This window comes from Manis pentadactyla, chromosome 12 (genome assembly GCF_030020395.1).
Source record: "Manis pentadactyla isolate mManPen7 chromosome 12, mManPen7.hap1, whole genome shotgun sequence".
Taxonomy (NCBI): domain Eukaryota; kingdom Metazoa; phylum Chordata; class Mammalia; order Pholidota; family Manidae; genus Manis; species Manis pentadactyla.
The window spans coordinates 29863201-29889159 of record NC_080030.1 but is presented as its reverse complement, the minus strand read 5'-3'; the positions used below and the strand labels follow the sequence as shown (position 1 = coordinate 29889159).

The 25959-nt window shown below is 51.3% G+C and overlaps 1 protein-coding gene across 2 annotated transcripts in view; it reads left to right on the top strand.

The window, feature by feature from the left end:
- Window positions 1–10141: 10141 nt before the first annotated feature.
- The window catches only part of SMOC2 (SPARC related modular calcium binding 2), a 136345-nt gene continuing 120527 nt past the window's right edge, over window positions 10142–25959 (top strand). The window contains exon 1 of one of the 2 annotated variants that reach the window (XM_036926507.2): window positions 10142–10390. In XM_036926507.2, the coding sequence (XP_036782402.1) occupies window positions 10307–10390 (84 nt within the window). In that variant the 5' untranslated portion in view covers window positions 10142–10306. The remainder of the gene's footprint in view (window positions 10391–25959) is intronic. The other variant, XM_036926508.2, reaches the window with a different exon arrangement.

Sequence of the window (25959 nt, the reverse complement as noted above, 5' to 3'; positions counted from 1 at the left end):
GTTTCTTATGCTCGTTCTGAACCTTTATTACTGTGCGCTCCCAGCTCAGCACACAGGGTCTGGGATGGTCCACTGCACAGGTCCACCAGGCCGGGCTTGCAGCCCAGGGTTTGGTCCATCACCATCTAGATGTGGCTGGGAGGGCGACTGTAGATCAGATTAGCCTCTCCATCCGCCCTGGAGAACAGCAGCCGGCCCTCTGGGGTGTGGTGGGCTGTATCCAAGCAGGTGAAGATGCAAAGACAAACCCAAGGTCCCGGGAAGAGGAGGCAGGGGGTACTCCCGCAGCCGCCCTCAGGACTCCAGTGCAGCAGCCCCTCCTCCTGGACCCCGCCTGCCGGCCGCCTGTAAATTTCAGATGAGCCAGACCTCGCGATCATGTGTGCCAACCCCTTAAAATAAATCCATTTCTCTCTATCTTCTGTTTTCCATTTCTCTGGAGAACCCTAATACAGCCATTCTCTATTTCTTGCCATAAAAAACAGATTTTGTTTTTCTAAAGTGCGAGACTCCCCATAGTTAGGTCTGACCTTAGACACGCACCTCCGTTGACCGCTTCCCTTCAGAAGCTCTGGTCATACGTGCCTTCTCACGGAACTGTGTTCAGGGCCTACCTCCCCAGGCCCCTTTCCCGAGGATGGGACACCTCCCTGCTTCTCTTATCTAAATCCTACCCATCCTTCAAGAGCGATTTCAAGTTCCACATCCTCTGTGACTGCATCTAACTTTATCCACAATGACACCCGCTTCCTGTCCTCTGTTTATAATCCCATAACTGCTCCCAGAGGACCCACATGCGCCAGGGCACAAGCCCAGTGGGCACCAGGGATGCCCAGGGTGAGGCGTCTGCCACGGGCTCGCAGCTTTGCAGAGGCTGGGGGGCAGACTCCCAGCCCATGTGGCGGGTGTGACGGAGCAGCAGGTGGGCAGGTAGGCAGGTATGCCGCTCAGAGGGCTGGCCCCCTCAATCCATGCTGGGAGAAGCACGGGATTGGCTCAAGGAACCAGAATAGCAGACACGTTAGTCAGAGGTATTCTGAGAGCCAACTTTGGAGCAATCCAGCGAGTTCAACTCTCAAGTTCACTCTCAAGTTCAACGAGTGCCTAGACAATGAGAAAACAAACAGCGTGGGCCTCAGCCTGGAGGCGAAGACTCCCGGAGACGTGGGCCCAGAGGAGGTGAGAGTGGGCGGACGGCAGAGCACAGGTAGACGGGAACTGTCCCTTGGGGCTGGGAGGCAGACGAGGAATCGAGGGCCAGAAACCAAGCCCTGGCGGGAAATTCAGATTCTAGTCGTGTGCCAGAGGGTCAGAGACAGTATGTGATTCCTGGGCTATAGATCATTCTCACCCGCAGCTCTTACGCGAGTCGGCACTGAGCATACCTGTGTGCTGGGCCACAGCAGGCGTGCAGGACCAGCCCCAGCCCACCCGGTGGTGACAGGCGGCCTCACCAACTTACATTTCTTGGGTCACCCCTCGCCCTGCTCCCCTCACCCGCAAGCCGTGCACGTGTGCCACATCTGCGGGCAGGAGGAGGTCTGTTCACAGAAGTGTGCCTTGGGTGGGCTGCTGAGCCGGAACGGAAGGGAGAGAAGGGTTTTTGGAAAGGGGTTCTGGCTGCACTGCTGTCCGGCAAGGGCAGCGCAAGTGAGGTCCTTAGGCCGCAGAGCCTCGGGAGCCCCTGACCCTCTGGCTTCCCACGTATGTGCCGAGCGTGGGGCTCAGGCTGAACCCTGGGCTGCCGTCCCCACTCAGCAGCCACGCAGCTATGCCTGCTGGGCAACCAAACCTCGGTCCCCACTGCCCTTTCTTCCTCTTCCCCCAGAAGGCTGACCGACCAGCCATCTTATGTATCACAGACAAGCGGTGGCTGTTTTAGCCACATGCCTTTTGCAGTGCTCCCGACACTGTGGAAAGCTATTTTCTTTGTCTCCTAAAGTGTGAGACTGGCAAGAGGGACCCCATGGTGTTCTTGCGCGCAGGCGCCTCTCCTCCTGTCCGTGTGGTCCTGTGGCTTTGAGAGCTCCGCTGCCCTGCTTTGGAGGAATTTCTGCAGCGAGCAGGGCAGAGCCCTTGTGCCCCCACATCATCTGCTGGAGGCGTCTGCGGGCCCTGAGAGTTCTTCCTTTGTTTCTTTTTGCTCCAGTGGGTATGTATTTCTGTTATTTTGATCAAAAATAATAAACCAAAGTGTAAAACCAGCCCACTGTTAGCGATTGTCATTGTGTCAACAGCAGACACACCCCATTTTGTACATTAACACAACCCATTCATTCCCAAGGTTATCATCTCCGAGGGAGGCAGGCCCTACACCTCTTGTACAATGGCATCGTGTTGTGGCTGACCCGGAGCCTACCTAGTGGGAGATGAACTAATGCTTCCTTTTGGGTACTTTCTATATTCCAATATTTTACAGGTGGAAAATAAACTAGAAATGTTGAAAAAAATGCTAAAGAGTCATAAAATAACCTGAGAAATTCTTAAAATGAAAAAAAAATTCCTAAAAATAAAGGGCTGAAAACTGTCTGATTGGTGACTCCCAATCACCAATACTGAATAATGAATAAAATAAAAGCATGTTCTCCTTCAGCCAAATAGTTCCTGCCACACTTCCTTGCTGACCAGCTCGATCGGCAGCTCTGAGCCCTCCCAACCCCCTCATTAAATGCCAAGCTGATGTTTAATAAACTGCTGTTTAGGTGTGCATCTGATTGAAGTTCGTTTCTTGGGCATCCTTGAACCAAGCAGCCTCCTTCTGGATAACAGATGTAATCCAAATAGCCAGGATTTCATTCTCTCCTAGTAAATCAAGATTTGTTTCCCTGGAAGTAGTTTATATAAATAGCTATTTTTATGGCCTGTGGAATTCAATGATGCACATCTTACCATGCTGAACACGTCATAATGATATAATGATGAAAACTGATTTCATTGTTCAAAAAAGTATGTGAAAATGCTCAGGCATATAAAAGAAGGAATAATTACCCAGGCTACGAAGGGGAAAGAGGACCCAGGTGCTTGAACAGCAATGGTCTTACCAGGACAGACAGGCCAGAGACAGGCAGGTGCTGGGTCATGTCCCACCTGCTCCCACCAGGCCCAGCACACCTCCGGGGCTCAGACATGCTGATGGCACTCCGTGGACACACTTGTGTACATTCATCAAACAAACGGTCCCCTTTTGCAAGCCTTGGAAGGCAAATCTGGGTACACACATGTGAGTGGCACTGTTGCCCATGAGTCAGCCGACTTCAGGTTTATGGGATAAATCTGGTTGGCTGAGGCAAGCACCCGGACATACAGCTTTGAATTACATGGTCCCAAATCATGGGACTAGATCTACACTTTATGGTACTGTTTCCCAGGGACAGATGAGTTAAGGAATTTGCCCAGGAAGGGGGCAAAAATAGTACCACGCCTAGGAAGACCATGGCCTCCTGCGCTAAAGTCAGCTCTTGGCTTATGAAGATGGAGCACAGCCTGCCGGGTGATATGGCTGAATTTTGATACACCACAGTGGGCTGCTCCTGAGAGTCAGTTGCCGGTATGAAGTCACGGGGCAAATACTTTTTGCATCACTGTTTCCATGGAGCCCAGGGGCTGTGCTGTTTGCCTGAAATACTCAAGGATGCATTTTATTATTATTATTCTAAAAGATTTATTCAATTTATTAAAAAAAAGTTCACCCATTTCTTTCACCCACTCCCCCCATCCCTACCCCTACCCCTGCCTCTGGCAGCCACTCAGCTGTTCTCAATATTTATGGCTTTTTTTCCCTAAGATTCCACATGTTAATAAAATCGTATGGTATTCTCTGACTTATTTCACTTAGCATGATGCCCTCAAGGCCCATTCATATTATTGCAAAGGACAAAATTTCATTATTTTTTATGGCTGAGTAACATTCCATTGTATATCCACTCACCCACCCATGGACACTTAGGTTGTTTCCTTTTCTTGACTATTGTAAATAATGCTGTAGTGAATATGGGGGTACAGATATCTTTACAAGTTACTGTTTTCATTTTATTTGGATAAATACCCACAAGTAGAACTGTTCTATTTTTAGTTTTTTGAAGAACCTCCACACTGCTTTCCATAGTGGTTACACCACTGTGTATTCCCATCAAGAGTGCAGGAGGGCTCCCTTTCCTCCACATACTCACCAAAACTTGTTATTTCCTTTCTTCTTGATAATAGCCATTCTGACTGGTGGCATTCTAACTATTTCCCTGATTTTAACGATGCTGAACATCTTTGCATGTGTCTGCTGGCTATCTCTATGTCTTCTTTGGGGGGAGTGTCTACTCAGATCTGTCCATTTTTTGATTGGGTTATTTGGTTTTTTTTGGTGTTGAGTTGCATGAGTTCTTTATATATTTTGGACATTAGCCCTTATCAGATAAATGGTTTGTAATTCTTTTCTCCCATTCAGTCTGAGTCTCCCATACAGGAGGTTGTGTTTTAATTATGTTGATGGTGTCCTTTGCTGGGCAAAAGCTTTTTAGTTTGATGTTGTCCCACTTGTTTATTTTTGCTTTTGCTGCTTTTGTTTGGGTGTCAAATCCAAAAAATCCCCACAAAGATCAATGTTAAGGGGTTACCCCCTATTTTTTCTTTTAGGTGTTCTATGGTTTCAGGTCTTACATTCAAGTCTTTAATCCACTGTGAGTTTATTTTTGTGTGTGGTGTAAGACGATGACCCAGTTCCATCCTTTCACAAGTAGCTGACTGGTTTTCCCAACACCATTTATTGAAGAGACTGTCTTTTTCCTGTTGTGTGTTCTCATCTCCTTTGTCATAAATCAACTGACCATATATGTCTGGGTTTATTTCTGGGCTCTCTAGTCTGTTCCATTGATCTATAGGTCTGTTTTTATATCAGTACCATACTGTTTAAAATACTAGAGCTTTGTAATATAGTTTGAAGTCAGGGTGCTTGATGTCTACAGTTTTGTTCTTCTTTCTCAAGATTGCTTTGGTTATTCAGGTTCTTTTGTGGTTTCATAACATTTTTGGACTGTTTGTTATATTTCTGTGAAAGATGTCATTGGAGTTTTGGTAGGGATTGCTCTGAAGCTGTAGATTGCTTTGGGTAGTGTGGATATTTTGATCCTATTAATTCTTCCAGTCCACGAACATGGAATATCTTTCCATTTGATTGTGATTGTGTCTTCTTCAATTTCTTTCATTAATGTATTATTGTCTTTTATACACAGGTCTTTCACTTCCTTGGTTAAATTTATTCCTAGGCATTTTATTCTTTTTGATGCAATTGTAAATGAGATCATTTTCTTAATTTCTCTTTCTGATAGTTCATTATTAGTACCAAAAAAACCCAGCAAATTTCTGTATACTGATTTTGTGTCCTGCAATTTTACTGAATTCACTTTATTAGTTCTGTAGTTTTTTGGTGAAGTCTTAGGGGTTTCTATATAGTATCATGTCATCTGTAAACAGTGACAATTTGACAGTTTTACTTCTTTCTGACCAGTTTGGATGCTTCTATCACTTTTTCTTGTCTGATTGCTGTGGCTAGGACCTTAATACTATGTTGAATATAAGTGGTGAGAGTGGGCATCCTTGTCTTGTTCCTGATTTTAGCAGAAAAGCTTTGAGCTTTTCACCATTGAATGTGATGTTCACTGTGGGCTTGCCATATCTGGCCTTTATTATGTCAAGTTATGTTCTCTCTATACCTGCTTTGTTAAGAGTTTTTAACATAAATGTATGTTGAATTTTGTCAAATGCTTTTTCTGCCTCTATGGAGATGATGATATATGTTTCATCCTTCATTTGGCTAATACAGTGACTCACACTGATTGATTTGTGGATGTTGAATCACCCTTGCATCCCTGGAATAAATCCCATCTGGTCATGTGAGTGATCCTTTGAATGTATTGTTGAAATTGGTTTGCTAATATTTTGTTGAGTTTTGCATCTAGGGTCACCAGGAATATTGGCAGGTAATTTATCTTTTTTCGTGGCCTATTGATGTGGTCCATGTGCTGCAGAATTTTCCTGGTAAGCTTTAGTTCTGTTGCCATTTTAAAACATTTTTCCCCCAAAGGTGATCTCATATGAAGAAAGGAGGAAGGGACTCTTGGCTTATAGTTAATGAGGAGGGAGAATCCAAAGGTAAGTTAGGCTGTCTGAGGAGTAATTTGGCTGCTATATACTTCATTAGCTCTGAGTCTCTCTACACACACACCTGCTGACATCATTAGTCTTGGTGCTGATGGGCTTTTAAAATCACTATTATTTTTAGCTCTGTAACTGATATGTTCTATAAGTTTCATGTGCTAATTAATGTAGCTTCATGAATGGAAAGGCAAAAATAGCTCCTGGATATTAAGGAAAAAATAAATTTCAACAAGCCTGTGCTGTGTGTCCCAGCATATCTTGACCTGAAGTTAGATTGAGTATATTTCTGGTACCAGAAATACAACCTTCCAGAATGGTGCAGCCATCTCCCATCACCTTTACAGGGAATGCTCTCACTGTAAAAGGAGCAATTTTGTATTTGGCTTTGTGAAACAACTTTCTTTGGAAACATCAAACCTTAACTTGGAAAACACTGCTGTGGGACTGAAGCATTCATTGCGAATACATCAAAATTGACTGCGAAGTGTTTGTACTTGCTTGGTGGTGGATCTTAAATTATGTGCAGAACACTGTGAGCCCGTGGCGGGGCACCCGTGGGCGCCCACCCTTGACGAGGCAGACTGCCGGGAAGGGAAGGCCTTCGGCCCTGAGCAAGCGGATTAGGCTTCTGTTCCCACTTTCCAGCTGTATAACTCTGGGCACATCCTCCAATCAAACTGGGTCCTATCATCAACTGGAAAATAATCACTTTGCACAGTTTTTGTGAGAGTTAATTAGATAAAACACCCAGCACATACCTATTTATTAAAAATGTCCATCCAGTGCCTGAAAAGTGTTGCTCTAAAACTTCTCATAAGGCACCCAGAGAGGAAAATACATGATTTTATCAAGGACAAAGACAAATTCAAATTATCTGTTACTCAAATGCATAAAAATGAGGAGAGAGCCTGTGAGTTTGGCTCAGGGTTCCAATACACATTTCCACCCTTTCTACTGTCCAGCAGGACAGACGAGTGTCACCCGGTCTTGTGGTCATACACAAGGCCAGTTTCCCCAGTGCCATCTGACCTCCAGACCATGCCAGCCCGGCTCTCTGACTTTCTGTGGTGCATGTATTCTGGGGGGACAGTGCTAAGACCCCAGGACTTACGTGAGTGTCATGCGGGGGTCATGCATCCTTTACCCATGGACTGAGGGGGTTGATTAGAAGGAAGATGTAGGTCATCCAGATGGACAGGCCAGCTGTGCGACTGCCTACAAGAGAGAGACTCACCCAGAACCCAAGGAAAACCAAGTGGCCTGTGCGGACTCTCCCTGTCAGTGGTAAGTAGAAACTGGGAGAAAATATTAATAAAGTAAGTGGTGGATGGGTGCTGGGGGATGGGGCGGTATGCAGGGCACCCAGCCGTCACTGCCCTTCACTGCACCTCCGCTGACACGTGGCACCATGGACCCGAGCTGAGTTTTGGGAGACACTGGATCACACCGTATACTTTGCGTACTGAGGTGGGAAGGCGAGTTGACACAAAGTTCTCTGGCTAAACAGGCATCAGGTAGAAATAATAATTAAATTATACCATGTCTACAACAAGAATGAACGCCTTTTGCAGTCTTAGCATTGTAAAATAAATAAGTAAGCCAGTCTGCCCGATGGCCTGAGGAGGAAAGTCCGTAGACATGGGTGGCTATTCACTGGGCCCCCCCACTTGTCTTGCTCTTCTATAGGGCCACTTTCCTCAGCGACATTTAAGTTACAGACCCATAAGCCATGTTTAGAATGGGCCCTTATCACTTATTAACTTAGCTAACATTAAATCAGTATTTTATTTATTTATTTATTTTATATAACTTATTAAATATAATGTATCTAATATTACTTAATAATATTAATTGTTAGTAAATGTGACACATAATATTTAATTGTTATTAATTAATAATTCCACATTTCCAAGAAAAGGGAGCTTCTTCTCCAGGCTTGTCTGTCTTATAAGAGCTGCCTGGAAAATACTGAACCAATCACTTCCTGTCTTAATTTTGAACTCTTTCTCTCTCCTTTCTAATGGGGCCCTCATTGGCATTCATACCTGCAGTAACTTTCTTGGAGACATAGCCTGACAGACATAACTGTTCCCTAGTGTTTTTAATAAGTGTATTGTTCTCCAAAAAAATGGAAACTGATTATGTTTCCAAGTTCCACTTCTAGAGTCCCTAAGAAGCTAATTTCGACAATCAGGACACTGACGGGTCTCCCAGTTGTTAAGGGATCTCTGAAGGGTCCTATCCTGCCTTTGAGTCTCGCACAGATACATTTTATTCATCTTTCTGGGATTCCCAGAGGATGTTGCAGTTGACTTGTGCTGAGATTCTTGAATTTAAAGCTGCTGGGGCCAAGTTCTCCTCTGCCCCCTGTTGCTGCTCCAAACCTGCAAAGGAAGGGCCTGGAATGACCAGGATCACAAGCTTTGGCCTCTGGGGTCTGGTCCTGACCTTGCTGCTCATGACCTCTGGCCAAGACATTCGGTCTCTTGCATTTCTCTGTCGCCTGTGAAATGGGGTGACTGTCTCACTCCTTGCTGCCCTCTTTGAGGTTGACGAGGGTGAATGAATGAACATGTTTTCGATCTTCTGAGTTCTGAGTTAATATCAAATAGACACTTAAGCTATTGGCTTGCAGTCCTCTTGATGAAGTGGAAAGTACAAACAATTTTAGTAGCAAATGCTTTTTAAAGGATTTATGTCAGCTTTGAATGTAAATTTTCTTCTTTGAATGATCTTACAATTAGTGGTATGCAGTAGTTTTTAAATGTCTACCTTAATCTTTATTAACGTTGCCTAATTGCATTCCTTATGTACAGAATCACCGGCAGCTGCCTTGCTCGCCTATCTGCTGAGAGCAGCCCCCAGAGTTCTATTACAGTTTCCTCCTGAGCCCTCAAGGCAGGAGGACTGTGCGTCAGCGCCTGCGGGGTTCTCTGTAAGACCCTCTTCCCCCTCATCCGCCGCCCTGTGTCCATCACTGTCCCAGTGGACGCGGGAAGACCCTTCCACAGTCGGGCCCCTGGGTGGGATCGTCCAGCCTTTGTCACCAGCCGGCTCCAGAAACTGCCGCACAGTCCTGATTCACACCTGCCCCGTCCACAGCAAAGCTCAGCATCAAACATCTGATCAAGATTCAGATTTGGATTTTCTGTTTTGTTCTTTTTACCAGCGCCCCTGCCAAGTTAATTGGTGCATTGTTCTTGAAAATCCTCACTGTTGAACGGTTTTCTGTGTGAGCCAGAATTTGGGCTTTTTCCTGTAAAGTTATAAGCCAAGGCTAAACTATTTCAGCAATGCTGTCTGCAGTGGATACCGTCCAGGGTCTGGGGGTGCACGATTCTGGTATCCAGCCCGTCTCCGGCGAGGAGAATTTCACTGCCTCTGCGATTCCTGCGCTCGCTGCACAAACACCCAGAACGCCTTGCAGAGCTGCCTGAGCCGCCACCCTTGCTGCGGGGGTCACTGCTGCGGGTCAGACCAGGGTCTCTGGGTCCAAAACACGCCCCGGGCGGGTTAACCGGTGTCAGGACCCCAAAAGCGCGCCGCCCTTCGACAGTTTCCTGGACCATGTGCTGCCCTGGCTGGAGAGCCAGCTAATCAATCTGCAAATTTGAAAGGCGACATTCTGGGCAGGACGAGGTGGGCATCAGGGTCCGGATGTCTCGGAGAACCACAGGGTGCTGAGGCTGGGGGCTTGGCGCCCCAGCGGGTGGGCGGACCTGCCCGCAGGCTGGTGGTGTGCCCCCGGCTGCGGGCCCGGTTGGAGAGGAGGCCAGCATCCCGCGGCTGGGCCAGGGTGCGCTCGGGCGCGGGGACGACGCAGCGCGCAGCCCTCGCAGGCATCCGCCCGGCCCTGGCCCCCCTCCGCCTCGCGCCCCGCAGCCCCGCGCCCAGGGCGGCCCTCGGCGAGCGCGCGTCCGAGCGAGGCGGGCACGGCGGCGGCGGGAGGTGGGGCTGGGGGAGGGGACGAGGCGGGGGGAGGAGGCGGGAGGGAGGATCCGGGAAGCTCTGGGGCTATTTGACAGCCGCCCGGGAGGCCGCGAGGACGCGGCGGAGCGCTCGGTGCGGGAGCGCCGCTGCTGGAGCCCGGTCCCCGGAGCGGTGGGGACGGTACCGCCCGAGCCCCCGCGCCGCGCGTCCGCCAGCGCCCGCGGCCACCATGCTGCCGCCCCAGCTCTGCTGGCTGCCCCTGCTCGCGGGGCTGCTCCCGCCCGCGCCCGCGCAGAAGTTCTCGGCGCTCACGGTGAGTCCGGCCGCCACCGCCGTCGCCCCTCCGGCCTCCGCGCCCGGGCGCGGGAGCAGGTGGCCCCGGCGGAGGTGGGGCCAGCTCCACCGGCGGGGCCGAGCAGGTGAGGCCCGGGCTGGACAGCCGCCGCTGCGCAGACTCCGCGGTCCGGGCGCCGGGAGGGGCGGCGGGGCGCGCTCGGGTGTCCTGAGTCCCCGCCCGCGGACGGCCCGCTCACCGGCCTGGGGTGCGTCTTTCCGCCGACTCGGTGCCCAGCTCCCGGCTCCCGGGCTCCCGGCTCTGGGCGTGTGCGCCACGCGGACCCGCTGGCCGCTGGCCGGGTAAAGGGGCTGCAGATCCTGGGTTCTATTAGTGGGTCCCACAAGCTTCTCCTGACCCTCCCTGAGTGAATGGGGGAAGGCGCAGATGGCATTCAAAATAAAGGTTACTTTTCACTCGGCCGCGCAGGCAGACCCGTCCCCCGCCCGCCGGGGCCTCCCGGCCGGGGCTCTGCACACAGGCAGGCAGGCGCGCGCCCGAGGGAGCGCGTGGGTCAGCGCGGGTGACCGCTGGGCACTTTTCTTTCTGAGCTGCAACTGGGTGCAGCAGCGTGGCTGGCGCGGCGCGCGGTGCCAAGCGGCCAGCTTTGTGCGGGGCTGGACCAAGCCACCGGCTGCGGGCCAGGCCGGGCGTCTGCAGCCCCCAGGGCGGGCAGACCTCGTGGGCTCGCCGTGTTTGCGAACCCATGATTAATGCAATCTGCAGAAACGAAAATATTCTACTTAGATGTGTTTTTGAACAAGTGCTTGAGAAACACGAAAGTAGAGGGCACACCTCTGGTGGAGAGACACGTTTAAGTGGCCAAGACTTGTCCTGAAGGCGTTCGTTGTACCTGAAACTCCCTGGTTGAAAAGAGCTGTGCTCCCGTTCTGCTTTTCAGCAAATTTGAAGCAGTCCTGTGAACTGTTTTTTAAAGCAGCGTGAGGGGAAGGAATGGTGAGTTCATTGTTCATACCTAAAATTCTTCTGGAGCAGTCCTGGGTCCCTGCCTTGTGTCTCACCAACGACTTGTAGATTAGAAACTGTTCCTTCCCTGGAAGCTTGAAGGAGACTTTCGCATGTTCAGCTTTCTTTTGCAGAACTGGCATCTGCCCGGAGGGACCACAAGCAGTATTTGTTGTGTTTCCTTTTGGGTACATACAGCTACATATACATACCTGCTACATACACACATGCACACACACACAGACCTCTGCCCCACAGGGCATTAAAGACCACAGAGACTCTGAGACTACTTCCCAAAACAAGACCCCAGCTTTTTCTTCCGAACTGTATAGCAAGAGGTTATCTACAGTTGCCACAGATTTTCTGAAAAGTGGGAAATGTTTGCTGTTATCTACCTGCTGTCCTGGGCGAGCCCTGGTTGGTCCCTCTGTGGAAAAGCAGAATCAAGATGTTAATTATTGGAATGTATCAGATCTCTGCACATGCTCTTCTGTCCCTGCTCTCTTCCTGTTTAACCATTTTCTGTAAACCGCTTGTCCTTTGCCTTCTTAAGGATGTGCTAAAGGTTTTCTGGGCTGCAGCAACGCTGGCCCCTATGTGGCTCCTGTGCGGAGGTTGGCTGTGCATAAGATGCAGGAAGGGCCACTCTTACTCTACTTCCCTTAAAACTACATTTTAGCATAAAGTACAGCATTGCTTTTGCATCCAGCAGAAAAGGTGATACCATAAAATAGGCCAGCATACTCCTTCCTGTCCTGGAAATCAAGAGGGGGCTGGTGGGTCGTGAGATGTGAGGCATGCTGGATCTTCCTTTGGGGCGAATCTCTTTTCTGATCACTTTCTAGTGTTTGGGGATCTCGTTTCCAGAGGAATGGCTCTCTCTGAGATTTACATCTGATCTTTGATAAACAAGACAGGTAGGGTCAGTTCATGGGAGCCTGGGAGTGACAGCTGGAGACTTCTGAAAGTGTGACCCTCGGCAAGTTACTTAGCTTTTCGAATCTTCAGGTTCCTTGTCTGTAAAGTGGGGATGAAGTAATAATACCTCTTTAGCATGCTGTGAGGATTAAGATAAGGCTGTTAATATGCCCAGCCCATATTCTTCAGCTGGCATCGTTTTTGAGGAGCCCATGCCACTGGTCCGTACGGGATGGTTTTAAGTGCCATAGTTACCGGCTCACGTGTTGCTGTGTCCTTCGGGGGTGTGTGGGTGTTGACTTCATGGTGCTGGTGCTTGTCTCGGGTACTCAGAGCACGCCGCTGACCCTTGTGTGCACGTGAGCTTGGCTAGAGGCCTGGACGTGGAAATGGGAAACGTGCTCTCTCTCCTTCCATTCCATCTCCTGGGTGCAGGAGATGATTGCCTCTTTGGGGGTGGAAGTCTGCCATGCTGGCTTCTCAGGGTCCTGTCTTCCTTTCTCGCTGCACCAAATGGTCTTTGTTTTGGGGGCAGTGTTGGCAGAGTGTCACTGGATTCGATCACCCCCACTGCTCTGTGTTTCTTTCTGGGGACTCTGCCTGATGTGAGACCTCAGGGTCATTTCCCATCAACAGGTGGTGTGGTTAAGTGTGTCTTTGTGCCCTAATCTGGGTCCAGGTCTATTTCTTCCTTGAAGGAGTAGGTACAGTCTTAGGCCAGACCATGTCCATTTTTCATGTGAAGAATGGTTGACTTTTTGTTTTCATTTCTGTGAATGGCTGAGATGAGAGAATAATTTCTGGTATAAATTGTTTGGTTACACATAATTCTTTTCTTCTAAGAGTTGATGCACATGAGCACACTTCTTGTAGTTTGTCACAGGTGCAGCTGTATGGATTCTGACAGGTGGCCAGTAGCAGGACCTGAGTGTTTTTCCTCAGGGGCAGTGAGGGGCCGTGTTTCCCCTTTCCCAGCAGCCTCTGAGCTAGAGCCAGTAGGCTCACCGTGGAGCCGGCTGCATGGCGTGCCTCCCGTGCTGGGAAAGGGGTAGTTTGCCGGCCCTCTTGTACCCCGCCTATTGCTGGCGGTTGAGACTCTCCTAGGTTCACATCCAGGCCTGGCTATGAGCTGCCACGTACCACACACTCTGCTGAGGGCACTGCGCATGTGTTTTTTCATTTGGGGCTCACAAGGGCCTATTGGAAAGGGTCTGCTGTGTCCACACTGACGAGATGAGGGGAGTGTGAGAGCCTGGACATCACTCCGATCTCGGTGCTTCCAAATACAACCTGAAATCGTTTCTCTTCCTTGTGGGGGGAAGAAGGAGGGCACCCCCTGCACTGTTTTCTGTGTCACCTGAGGGGCTTTAGGATCCCCCAGTGCCGTTGTCCCCCTGACAGCTCGGCCTTTCCCACCTTCCTCTGGGTGTCCACTCAGTGAGTGCTCGGGACTTGCTGGCCTTGGGGAGCGGTGGATGATGGCTGAAAAGGCTGTTTTCCACCTGATACAGATGTATTTGCCTTGAAAGGAAGGCAATAGGAACAGCACTTGCTTGTATTTACACCTAAAAGTGTTCTATCATTAGCGTGTCCATCACTGATCCGGTATTGATACTGCTGAAACGTCAGCATCAAAACTGTGCCTCCGGGCCCGCGTGTCCCCTGCCGGGATGCTGTTCTCGCCTGGCGCCCTGCAGCCTCTGCGGTGGTCGGGGCTTTTCTCCTCCCACTGCCGGTGCCTCTAGTGCATTCGAAGCTCTGGGAAGGCTGTGTTTCATTACCACGGGAGGACGGACCCCGGAGCGGGTGGAGGACAGAAACTAAACACAATCAAAAGTTTTCAACCTAGAAGCATGGAGACTAAAAACCCAAACATCTGGAGGAGTCGCTTTAGTTTTGATTTGAAATCAAGACCATACATGAAACTAGGAGCAAGTCAGGCCCTGACGAGGCTGGGCAGTAAATGGGCATCCATGCCACAGAGGTGGCAGTGGCTCAGGACAGAACAGATTCCCTCATAATTCTACATCAAAAGAAGCCTTCAGGACTAGCAGGGTTTTAGGATGGGGGCTTTATGAAGACTGGTAGTGGGATCTGGGGGTACAGGATAAGGTAGCATTGATACAGTTTTGAATTAAAAGTAACACTCTTCAACATATATAAGAAGCACACACAGAATGATGAAATCCCAGTAGGATCTAGGAATTGGAGAAGAAAAATTGAGGAGTGATTTTCTGTGTTCATTTATAGAGAACTAGAATTGTCAGCTTTATGTCCTCCCATTGATGGTTCTGCTAATGGACAAGATTACACTATTAATATGTGTTAGTTTTTTTAAGTCTGAATAACACTTAACAATATATTGACTATTTAACTGAAGCCCACAAGAGGGAAGATTTCAGGAAACGGAATCCTCGTTTCATAAGGGCCAAGAAGGAATTATTCTAAAAGTGATAATAACAAACATTCTAATGTGGTTTTATGAAAATCAAAGAGCAAAAATCTGTCATAAAACACAAATAATAGTTCCAAGTGAAATGTTAACTCACATTCATATTGTCAGAATTAAAAAAAAGAAATTATAAATGGAAACTTTTATACTGTAATACCTGGCCGAATTCGATTAGAATTTTCAACAAGGAGGCCGTCTCAGAAAGGCTAAAGCTATAATTATATTCAGTTTTATTAAGCACGACCTAATGTGCGTATATCCAGCTGCCCTGTCAGAGAAAGTGAGATGTTAATGTGGTCAGAGTGTGTCTTCCCTCGTCCCTGCACTGTCTCTTCTTTTCCCTTGCTTCTGTCCCCATCACAGTGAATATCCTTTGTGTCTCCTGGAACCAGTATGTGGCCCACCGAGTGCTGCTAGTTCTGTCTTAGCACCAGCTGAAGCTCTGTGAGAGGTTCCTGGTTTCTATTAGTCATATCTGCCCCTCTGAAAGCGCCAGCCAGCCACCCTCTGCCAGCTCTGTCCTGGCGGCCAGTGCATTGTGCTGGGTGGGCCGCTGCCGTCTTCGCATCCCCGACTCTCCCATTAGGGAGCCCGTGCCCAAGGCAGACTTTTTTTTCTGTTGTGTGTGGGGCAAGCCAGCTCTTAATGTTTGAGGTTGCTGGCAAAGAGTCTTCCAGGAATAATGAAGTTTCAGAAAGCATGAAGAGTTTCAGAGAAACGCAATAATCTGTGGCACATCCGATGCCTGGCTTGGAACACTCCAGTGCGGCACCATCAGTCAGGCCTGTTTCATCTGGATGCTCTTAAGTGTGTTAGATTTTGGTCCCGTCTTAAAGAGCAAGTTCGTCAGTCTGTTGGCCAAAAAATGCTGTCACAGGTGGGTAGCTCTGCCCAAGCTGGCTTGTTTTATTTATTTATCTTCTACTCTGTCCAGTAATTGAAGTGCTAGAAATGAGCCCACCCTCCCCACCGGGTGAGTGCGTTGTGGACAGCCGTTCTCCTTCCTGGGGTCAGAAACATCTATCTGATGTCAGGGTCAGGCCAGCCCAGCCCACAGCAGGCCAGAAACAGCAGACCATTATTTTTCTTATAACATTAGGAAAAATACACAAATCGAGAGAAGAACCACTATGCAGAATTTGTCACTGTTTTGGAGGTCACCACCACATCCTTCATTAGAAATGAAATGACAGAGAAAGACTGCATAAGGTACAGTCACCTCCAATGTGAAAAGCCAGTCATTTAAAAATATGAAATAGAAATGATAGAATAAGAAATAAATTCCATGTATGCTTACAACTTCAGAAACAACTCATGAGTTTTGGAAGGTGTTAGAACAATTTGCTGGTGTGTGTTGATTCATACCCATGTAGGACTTGGGTCTGTGTAATCAAGAATATATATTTTAAACAGTACATTTAAAATTCATTTAAAAAATTGACCTTTCAAAAAAAAGAAGTTAGTGTCCTACTGTTCTGTCAGCTGGCAGGGTCAGCACTGTCAAATGAGTGTCATTTTGAGAGTTCATAGCCTATTTTTAGGATTAGGGTTCCAAGCATCATGTGGCCCCTGTTGGGAAGAAGTGCTCCCTGGAACCATTTCTGCAAAGTGCCATTAACTTGACTGTGGTGTGAAATGTGCTTTTCCATCTTAACTTTCTTGCCAAAGATCAATCTCATTAAATGTTTTAATATACCTATTTTAAGAGGGATTTTTATATTTGCCACAATGAGGTGCTGGGCCCCAGACAAATGGTGTACCTGCTGGGTCCCTGACCACCTGCTGGGTCCCTAGTCTGCCTGCTGGGCCCCTGAGCCCGTCTGCTGGGTCCCTGCATCCACCGCCGGTCAGAACTCACTGCACACAGTCCGGCTTCAGGCCAGAGAGACAGGGATGCAGGCAGCGTCCACCATGGCCTCTGCCTTAAATGTGGTTTCCTTTAAAAAAGAGGAGGAGGAAGAAAAGAGGAGGAGCAGAAGAGGGGAGGGGGAAGCCTTCTGCCTGTGGAACCAAACAGTACCACAGCCTCAGGCTCCGGCATCCTCGGTTGCTGGCCAAAGAAATATGTATGAAGTTTTAAACTTTAACAAGAGGGATGATAGGCACACCCTGGTGCCCTGGTCTAACGCCATTCACAGAGTACAAGTCCTCACAGGAGGATTCTGTGTGAGGAGCAGTGGGCTAGGGATGCTGGAGGGACCTGGGTGTGAACGTGGGCTGAGCATCCTGTAATCTCTCCAAGTTCATCTTTGCTGAATTAACAAGAATTTACATCCTCTGTCCCAAGAGCCATTTGCTAAGTTACCAAGGGAGATAGCTAGGTGCCCCCTCCCCAGCCGACCCTCCTTCCTGCCTCCGGCCCGCTTGCTCCTGGAGGTCTTGGTGTTTGGAGGGCTCTGAAGCTGGCACAGGCGGCCAAGTGCCTGTGTGTCTGCTCAGCTCGGCCTGGGTCCCTCGTCGTTTGTCGGGACCCTTGCCCACCTGAGGCCTCTGCTTCCTTCTCTGAAACTTTTTGCACCCTGGTTGATAGACACCCTCCCGCCACTGTGGCCGTCAGGCCCACACACAGACCCCAGAGCCTGACCTTGCAGGATGGCAGTAATGCGTGGCTGGCTGACTTTCCTGTCACTTTGTAGACTGGAGATTCTGTTAAGATAGTCTTCCCAGTTGCTTTTCTGAATTGTTCGGACTTAGGTTTTATATATTATTGCTATAAATTTGCATCTGGAGCCCTTTCTCCCAGGTTGGAACTGTGCTTCGGCTGACGCAGCTTTGTTCCTAGTCCCCATCTCCCCTTTAATGGGCTGGCCTCTACACACCTGAGGGTAGGGTGCCCTCCCAGGAGATGAGACGCACTTGTGCTTCGGTGATTCACTACAGCAGGGAAAAGCCCTAGGAGGTTGGGCTGCGTCTGCCCCCTCTCTCCACCCGCAATCAACGCGTTAGAAATCATCAGTGAGACACTGAGGGACTCCCAGTACAGTCAGTGTGATCTCACTGCGCATGCTTACTCTGATCCAATAATCGACACCCTGGCGCTGTTGTTCAGCCAGCTGTGAGCCCCCGCAGTGTTTCTGCACAGGCGACCTCCTGAGGAGCAGGAGGGCTGCAGCCAGGGCGTGGGGCTGAGACTTCTGCCCGGTACATACAGTGAATTGCCTTTACCCTCTGCACCTTTCTGTCTTAGAGCAGAGACAGCCAGCTTCCTGTGCTCTTATGATAGCATCTCATTTGTCCTGTACTATCCCTCGCAGGTGCCTTTATATATTTTGTGGGTGTGTGTATTTTCAATTTTTGTCAACACCTCAGGGTAAGGAAAATAACAGCTCTGACCTGAACATACACGTTGCTCAGTTGCAGCTTTTCTGGATCCCCAGAATGTGCCCACGCTGGTCAGTTCTTCATTCTTTAAACATTTATCTTTCAGAGGGAGTTGCCAAGGGCAGATCTTTCTTTTCATTCAGAGATAATCTGGGTGAGGCCCTGAGCCCTCTGCTGCGCCCTCTGCAGCTCCGACCGTCTCCACCCTGCTGGGGAAGCCGGGGTGGCTCGCGGGGGCCGCAGGGAGGGCCCCTCGCCCGTGCAGCTGGCAGTGGGGACGGTCTGTGCGTCCACCACGCGGGGGAGCCCGAGAGCAGTCCGGCTGGCCCCAGGGGCTCCCGGTAGCTTGGGGTTCGACCCCCTGCAAAATGCTGCCTTGACGACAAAACGACCGCTCGGCTCTCGGCCTCTTGGCAGGAGTTCAGGCACTGCGTTCAGCTTCCCGGCTTTAAAGGTTTGACTCACGATGCAAAGATGTTAAAATGGAATTAAAAAGGGACATTTTTATTAGATGTTTCTAGCAACTTTTTGGAAGTCTGGGTCTGCGTGTTCAGTTCGGATGTGTCGCTCCGCTAGGAGGTGAGAGCTTGAGGTTGCCGAGGCGGGGTCTGGCCTCAGATGACTAAAGCCCAGGAGGCACGGGCACGCGGCGCCGCCTGCTGCAGGACCAGCTCGCTTGGGGAGTCGGGCTTATTAAGGCAGGGGCTTCCCCATGGCACCCCTGAATCAACATGCTCGCTTGTTCTCCAGGGACCGAGTTCTCACGCATGTCCGTTTCCGGGTGGATTTTACAGGAAGAGTAGCGGCAGCCGGGAAGTGTGTGCTGCGTCGTCCGCCTCTCTCTCCAGAGGTTCCCATAAAGTCTGCAAACATGGGTTTAGGGAGAGACACTCCGGGATGGTGACTGGCCAGCCGGTGTCCCTTTAGACACATTCCATTGACTGCGAGTTGACATCCAGGCTCAGAAACCGGCTACATTTTTGTATCCAAAAACCTGAAGGAAATTTAAAAATCATTACTGGGCTCGTTCAGATTCCGATCACATTCCTCTTGCTTTGCCTCATTTTTGTGCTTTCTTCCTGTGTCTCTTCTTCCTGATGGAGGACAGTGGGCATGCGCTGGCCTCACTGCACGTTGTCTCAGAAGCTGCTGGTTCCCAAGCCGCCACAGGTGGGGCATGCCTGCCTGCCTACTGGGGTTCCTCTGGCGGCCACGACCAACTCCACAGGCTCAGCCCCAAGTCCAGGTGGGGACCTGGGCGGTCTGGCGGTTTGGTGCTCGGGCGTCCTGGGCTGTGGCAGGGCAGCAGGTGTCAGCTCCATCCCAGAGGGTGTGAGCTGGGGTCGGGTTGGCGGCATCCCCATGTCCCAGAGAATCGGGGTGCTCAGCCTTGAATCCAGGGCTCCTCAGGGCTGGCACACGCCCACTGTGTGTGCTGAGGTTTGCGCGGGTGAATGCGGCTTGGGGTGGAGGGCAGGGGTGCGCCCGGAGTGCGTGGTGCTGCAGGTATGCGTGGGGGTGGCCCCCAGGCCCACTGTGCGCACCACGGCCCTTTCTTCCTGGGGTGATCATGGCAGTCCTTTTCTTCAAGATCTCATCCTTGCTCTTCCTTCTTTATCCTCAATTTTAACAAAAAATGACAAAAAGATTTCATTGGCTGACCAAAGGTAGAGGTAGATCTCTCCGCTTCTGTCTGTCTCCACCTCCCCCTGTCTCTCTCTCTCTGGCCCTGAGGCTCCCTGCAGGCTGCCCAGTGTGAACGTGGCCACTCCGAGCCCTTCTCCCTCCTTTGGTGGCCTAGGCTGGCCACAGGAGGTTTGGCAGCCCGGTGGCCCTGCGTGCTGGGCTCAGGGAGGCCAGGTCACCCACTCCCCGCAGGCAGGGGTATGGAGAGGCCCCAGGTGGATGGCTCCATGGGCTGAAAGCTCTGAGAAGCACACATGAATTAGCCCAGAACTTGGCTCAGCCAAATTCTAGCCAAACTTTTAAAGAATCACAAATTTTGTTTTTTTTCACCCTTTTTTCTATAATTCTTTTGGGTTCCCCAGTTTGCTGAGAACTCAGGGCAGCTCTCTGTAAGTTTGCAGCTCTTAGGTCTAGACCTCCCTTCTGGCTCCAAATTGCCAAGGAAACTGTGGCCAGGAGTCAATCCCCACCCTGGTCCCACAGGTGGGGAAGTGGGAGCCTAGCAGTGCCCAAGGGCAGAGGGTGCAGGCTGGGGTGCAGCCGTGATGCCGGGGGGACGGGCTGGGATGCAGCAGGGGATGCAGCCCTGATATGGGGGTACAGGCTGGGAGTACCATCATGATGCTGGGGGGACAGGCTGGGATGCGGCAGGGGATGCAGCCCTGATAAGGGGGAGCAGGCTGGGGTACAGCCCTGATGCGGGGGGTCCTGGATCTGACACTTCACTCTCTCATCTTTAGGGCAGGGGCACAGTCTGCTGCTTCACCCTGACACCAGACAGGGCCAGGATGGGGCTGCTGCTGGCTTTGGGTCTAGTTTATGAGTTTTCTTTAAACATGAAAGAATTAATTAAATGACAGACTGTGGGGCAGACCTGCATGCCCTGTGCCACCTTTTCTCCCAGCAGCTGTTTTACATGGGTAGAGGTCACGGTTTGCAGGAGGCAGGGGCTGTGTCCACCTGGCGGGGGCCACTGGAGGGCAGTTGCCTCTCCCCACTGTGGGCGGCCGGCCCTTCTCTCTCCTGTGCTCTCTGCTTGGAGGTGTCATGCTCACGTTCTCTCTTCGCCTTCCTAAAGCTCACCTGTGGAAGTATGGTTGGGACTCACTCGCCCGTGGAAGTCGTGTGACGGAATCCTGCAGAGGAAGCAGAGGAGCAGCCCCGGCTGGCCTTTCTCCCTGCTGGGGTCAGGGGTCATGGCCAGGCTGTCGGGGAGGCCGCTGGGTCGTGGGGTCGTGGGTACTGCGCTGGAGGAAGAGTTTGGAAATCCCAAAGCCCATCCTAACATCGGGTCATCCACTCCGGATAATGCTGCCAGCTGCCTATCCACACGCGTTCCCAGGTGCTTCTCGGGCTTCGAGGCAGGTGACAGTGATGCGCCCTGTAAGCCTGCGTGATGGGTCTTTACCGTCTACGATCCCACTCTCCACATGTGAGGCCTTATACTATGCAGGGCTGCGGGCTCACTGCAGCCAGCAGGGAAGAGCCCAGCCCAGCCTTTGTGTGTCGACGCCTCTGCTTGGGGACCCCGGAGCCCTGCAGGAAGGACACTAGGGTGGGCGTGTGGGCATCAGTCTCCCACTCTCAGGGTGTCAGGACATGGGGGCTGATTTCTGGGCATGGCTGGGTTACCAGTGGACCATTTTAAAGCTGGCTTCACACATCACTCCAAAATGACACTGCCTGGACCATGTCACCAGGGAGGAGACTGGGTTTGCATGTCTGCCCTGGAAGCAGTGATGGGCAGTGCACAGAGAGCTGGGCTGATGGGCCGTAGCTGTGGCTGTTCCCGGGGGCAGGGCTTCCCTGTTGTGAATGTCCCTCTGGTTGCCTCGTTTGGACTTGAAGCAAAGCCGGGCCATGTGGCGGGTCCTCCCACACCCGGCCCTCTCTGCTCCAGGGCTGGTGATCCCTCAGCAGGGCTGCTCTGGGACATTTTCCCTGGCACCACTTGGTGACAGCCTTACAGTGACTGTTAGATGTGGCAGTCCTGGCACCAGGGTGTTGGAGTGTCCTTTACTTATGGTCACCTGCATTGTGCTGGGTTTTCAAATGCTCTCCAGATGGAGGCAAGACCAGAGGGAAGGCTCAGCACATTTCAGGAGGGAGCTTCAGGAGTTCTGGCATCAGGTACTGTTATCAGGAGGGGAATCTATGCATTGCTTCAGGGGATGAGCAGGTGTCACTGCGTGGCTGGGCTGCAGGGCTGCCCTGGAGGGCAGGGGGTAGGGGGCACAGGGCAGAGGACAGGTGGGGGCTTGGGGGGACAGGGCCTGCACTCCTCCCCGCAAGGCTAGGAGCCTTCCTCAGGGTGTGCTGGGGGGTGTGAGCCCAGAAGTACGGACGCGGGCAGGGCAGTGGGGACCTGCTGGACTGCAGGGAACAGGCTCGTGCGGACGTGTGGATGGTAGTCCTCCGTGCCATGCTCAGTTTCTGTGGTCTGGAAAATGGCACCAAGTTTGGGAGAGTCAGGCTTCCTCAGACCTTCACTAGGCACTGGGCCTGACTCGTCACGTGGAGAGACGTCCCCACAGGGGGGTGTCAGGTGGGGCTGCCTTAAGCCCTCGGAGGGACACAGGACACCTTCAGGGAAGTGTCCCCACCGAGTCCGCTCCTGGTGGCACTCCATGTGGGGCACTCAGACCTTTCCCACCATTCTGACTAGGGGAGGGGATGCGGGTGGACTGGGCCCTGTGCCCAGGGTCACAAGCCAGTGCTCAAGGGCTCCGTGAGTTCTCGGCACAGCGCATTAGATGAGACGCGATCCATGCAGGTCCAAGGATGATTATCTCAGCCAGTGCCTCAGCCCGTGACCATGAAGTGTTTTGTAGACTTGTTCCAGTTGAGGCCACAGAGTCCCCTGGACTCACAGGTGTGGAATCTGGGCCATGGACAGGAAGCACATTGCAGTGGCTGGCGGGAAAACTCTCCAAGCAGATACTTAGAAGATGAGTTCTTCCAGTCATCACACCTAGGACGACATGGGGGAGGTCCTGAGGGTGTTGGCACCCTGGTTCTGGAGTTGGCGCCTGGGTGGGGTGGTGGCTGTCTCCCCAGGGGTCGTGGCGGGAACAGCCCTCTGTCCCCGCCCACTGGGCACTTCTCTGCACCTTTGTTCCCTCCTCTCTGAATCACACGTGTCTGTCAAGTAGTGGTTGTCTGGCTTCTATTATCTTGATTGATCTGTATTTTTCTCGTGAAAAATTTGAACTCTGTCAGAGTCCCCTTGAAGACGCCTTTTAATTTATTGTAAATAAATAAGATGAAATCAACTCTGATCAATCGATATGCCAAAGGTTTACTCAGGTGTCCTTCATTGTGTCAGACAGCTGTGGCTGCCCTCATGTGGACTAGGCAGGTGACCCAGGCACTTAAATGACCACGGAAGTCCTTGAATGAATGCAACCCCTAATGCCAGTCCCCGCAGACATTTTTTAGGAAGACACGGTGGGATGTCCTTTTGGGGGATTCAAGTAAGTTCTAGAAGCAATAGGACACCATGACAGACATCTTGGGAAATGACGGTGCTGGTCAGTGTGGCTTGCGCAGCACCTTCTCCCCTTGGGGTGTCCCCCAGGCCTCTTGTGACGTTTTGGAAACAGTGTTGTGAGGAGGATTCTTTATCTGAAGTTTGGTAACATTTAGGGGTAATGCAGATGGAAGAGGAGATGAGCCTACTTCGCTGTTTGCCTCAGACACCTGAGAGTCAGGGGAGGCTCAGCTCTGTTTGCCAGCCCTTCCCTCATGGCGGGAAGCCTGAGCTCTGGGCGCCCGGGCACAGGGAGTGCAGCCCTGGCACTGGGCTCAGCTGCACCAGCTTCCGGCCATGCTCCTTAACTGGCCTGAAGTGTGCGGCCAAAGGCAATACCAGATTTTAACCAGAATGATTTCAGCACCGAAACCTTCATGGCATCTGTTTTCAGTGTGAAGAGCTTACCTTGGAGGAAATGTGTTCATAACCAAAAGCGTTGCTTTTTAAGATGAAAATGGAAAACAATGTGAGCGTCCAGTGGCTTTTCTTTGGCCGGATGCCCCGAGGTGATGGGTGAGTGTCTGTGCTGCGTGGGCATACACATGCCCGGAGATCCTTGGACCTTGCGCCAAACTCCAGAAGTCCCTGCATGTCTGCGAGTCCCTGTGCTTTGTGTGACGTTTAGATGGAAAGGGTGAGGAGGGTGTGACCTCAGCCCACTCTGGCCCCGGGCGCGCTGCAGACGGCAGCCGAGTCCCTGATTCCCCGTGCTGGGCTCTCTCAGAGGCGACCTGCCCCGCGCTATGCAAGGCGACCTTCCAGGCGCTTACCTTTCCCTCGGAGCAAATAACTGTGGTCTCGTCTTTTAGTGGCTTCTCCTTTGATGAGCGTGTTGATTTTTATAACATTCTTTTAGTATCTAGTGAGAACCTGATGCTAAGTTTCCATTCAGATTAAGCATCTTGGGCATCAACTACAATCCTCGCTCCAGAGGTACATGACGCGAGGTAGGACTCGCTCTGACATCCACAGAGACACGGGTCTTGTGATCTATCTGGTGAGTCAGCAGTAGAGGCCCCCCATGGGAGGTGAGGCACAGGCGCCCCCCCAACACCCCCCCTGAGGGCATCAGCTCTCCGCAGGAGCTTCTGAGGTGCAGGCTTCTTTCTGGGCGCTGTTACTCAGTGTGTAAGGTTGTAGGTGGAGGGTGCCATGTGCACAAATGGACTCACTTGGCATCAACTTGACTTCCCCAGGAACGGTGTCTCCTGAGTGCTGTTCACGCATTCTCTGCCCCCTTCACGTGGTTTCACCTGGGTGGTTCTTGTCCAGATAAGCCAAGAGGCCCAAGCCGTGCCCTTGCCCCCAGCCCAAGATCCTCTGGTCCCCTCCTCCAGGGCCTCTTCGGCTCCCTGTGACTTGGGTCCTTGGAACCCATCTGTTGAGCCTGCTCCTTAGGTAATTAAGGATTCCAGTTCTATTAAGTATGATCAAGGCTATCCTATATTTTGACGTTCATGGTGCACGCTGGCAGATGGCCCCTGGGGTAATTTCTCTTTTGCGTGGATGTGCTGTGTTAGGAATGCCCAGGATCTGTGGATTAAATGGCCCTTCTGTGCCGAGACACAGCCTCGTCTTCTCCAGGGCCCCTCCCAGGCAACTTTGCTTTGAGATTTTCAGGCTCCCCTGAGTTCTCTGCTCTGGCCAGTGGCCACCTGTACTCATCCCGGCAGGTCCTGTGGGTCTCGAGACCTCATCTGCCGCCTTCAGACCTGGCCCTGCGTGGTGCTGGACCAAAGGCAGATGACTTGGAACCCCAGGACCCCAACTGTGAATAGAAATGTGTCTGTGAGCTTCACAGGCACATTTAGGGAGGACCAGAGCGTTACCCCAGAAGGTGGAAGCCCCCGGATGAAGGTGTGCACCAGTGGAGGACAGAGCCTGGGCTCAGGAGCCACTAGCTAGTTCTGTCTACTCTGTGTGAGACATGGTGCACCTTGGTGACAGAGTGGGGGAGGGCAGAGACCCTGCAGGAAGGGCGGCGCGGGCCGGGCGCAAGGGGGGCTATGCTCCCATAGTGCCTAAGGTTTGAATGGCCTTTGAGCCTGTTGGGAGTGATTGATGATGCCCTAAACACCACTTAGTGCTGCTTCCCACCCTGCTTGAGGGTCTGATTCTGCAGGAAGCAGGAGTGGCTCTCCAGACAGCCTGCCTGTGAACCACCATTCATCGGGGGCATTGCCCTCTGACCCCGCCCCAGTCCTCCGCTCTCGGGTTCTCTGTCCTTCAATCATGCTCCTGACCCAAACACAAAAAACAGAAAATATTACAATGTCGGCTGAGAATTGTCTGCATGATATTGATACTGCACCCTTTCCCCCTCTGTATTTATGGATAATCTCATTTTAATCCTAAGTGGAACATGAGTGGTGAAGAAATGAAAACTTGAGGAAATCCGGCTGTGGAGGGAGTGATGGCACGGTGTCTGTCTGTGTCTGTTGGTTCCCGTTGGCTCTGCTGCATTCTGACCTACACGGCTGCTCCCTGGGGATGTCAGGGAACAGCACGCACGCTGAGGGCTTTGAGCGGGCACTGGAATTGACCAGTTGTGGTTTTCCCACTTACTGCATGTAGGCGTTGGTAGGAGTTTGAGGTCAAAATGTGAAGGAGTGTGGGGAAGGGAGCAGCGACTCGGCCCCAGAAATGAGGGAATTTGGTGGGATGAAGCGGATG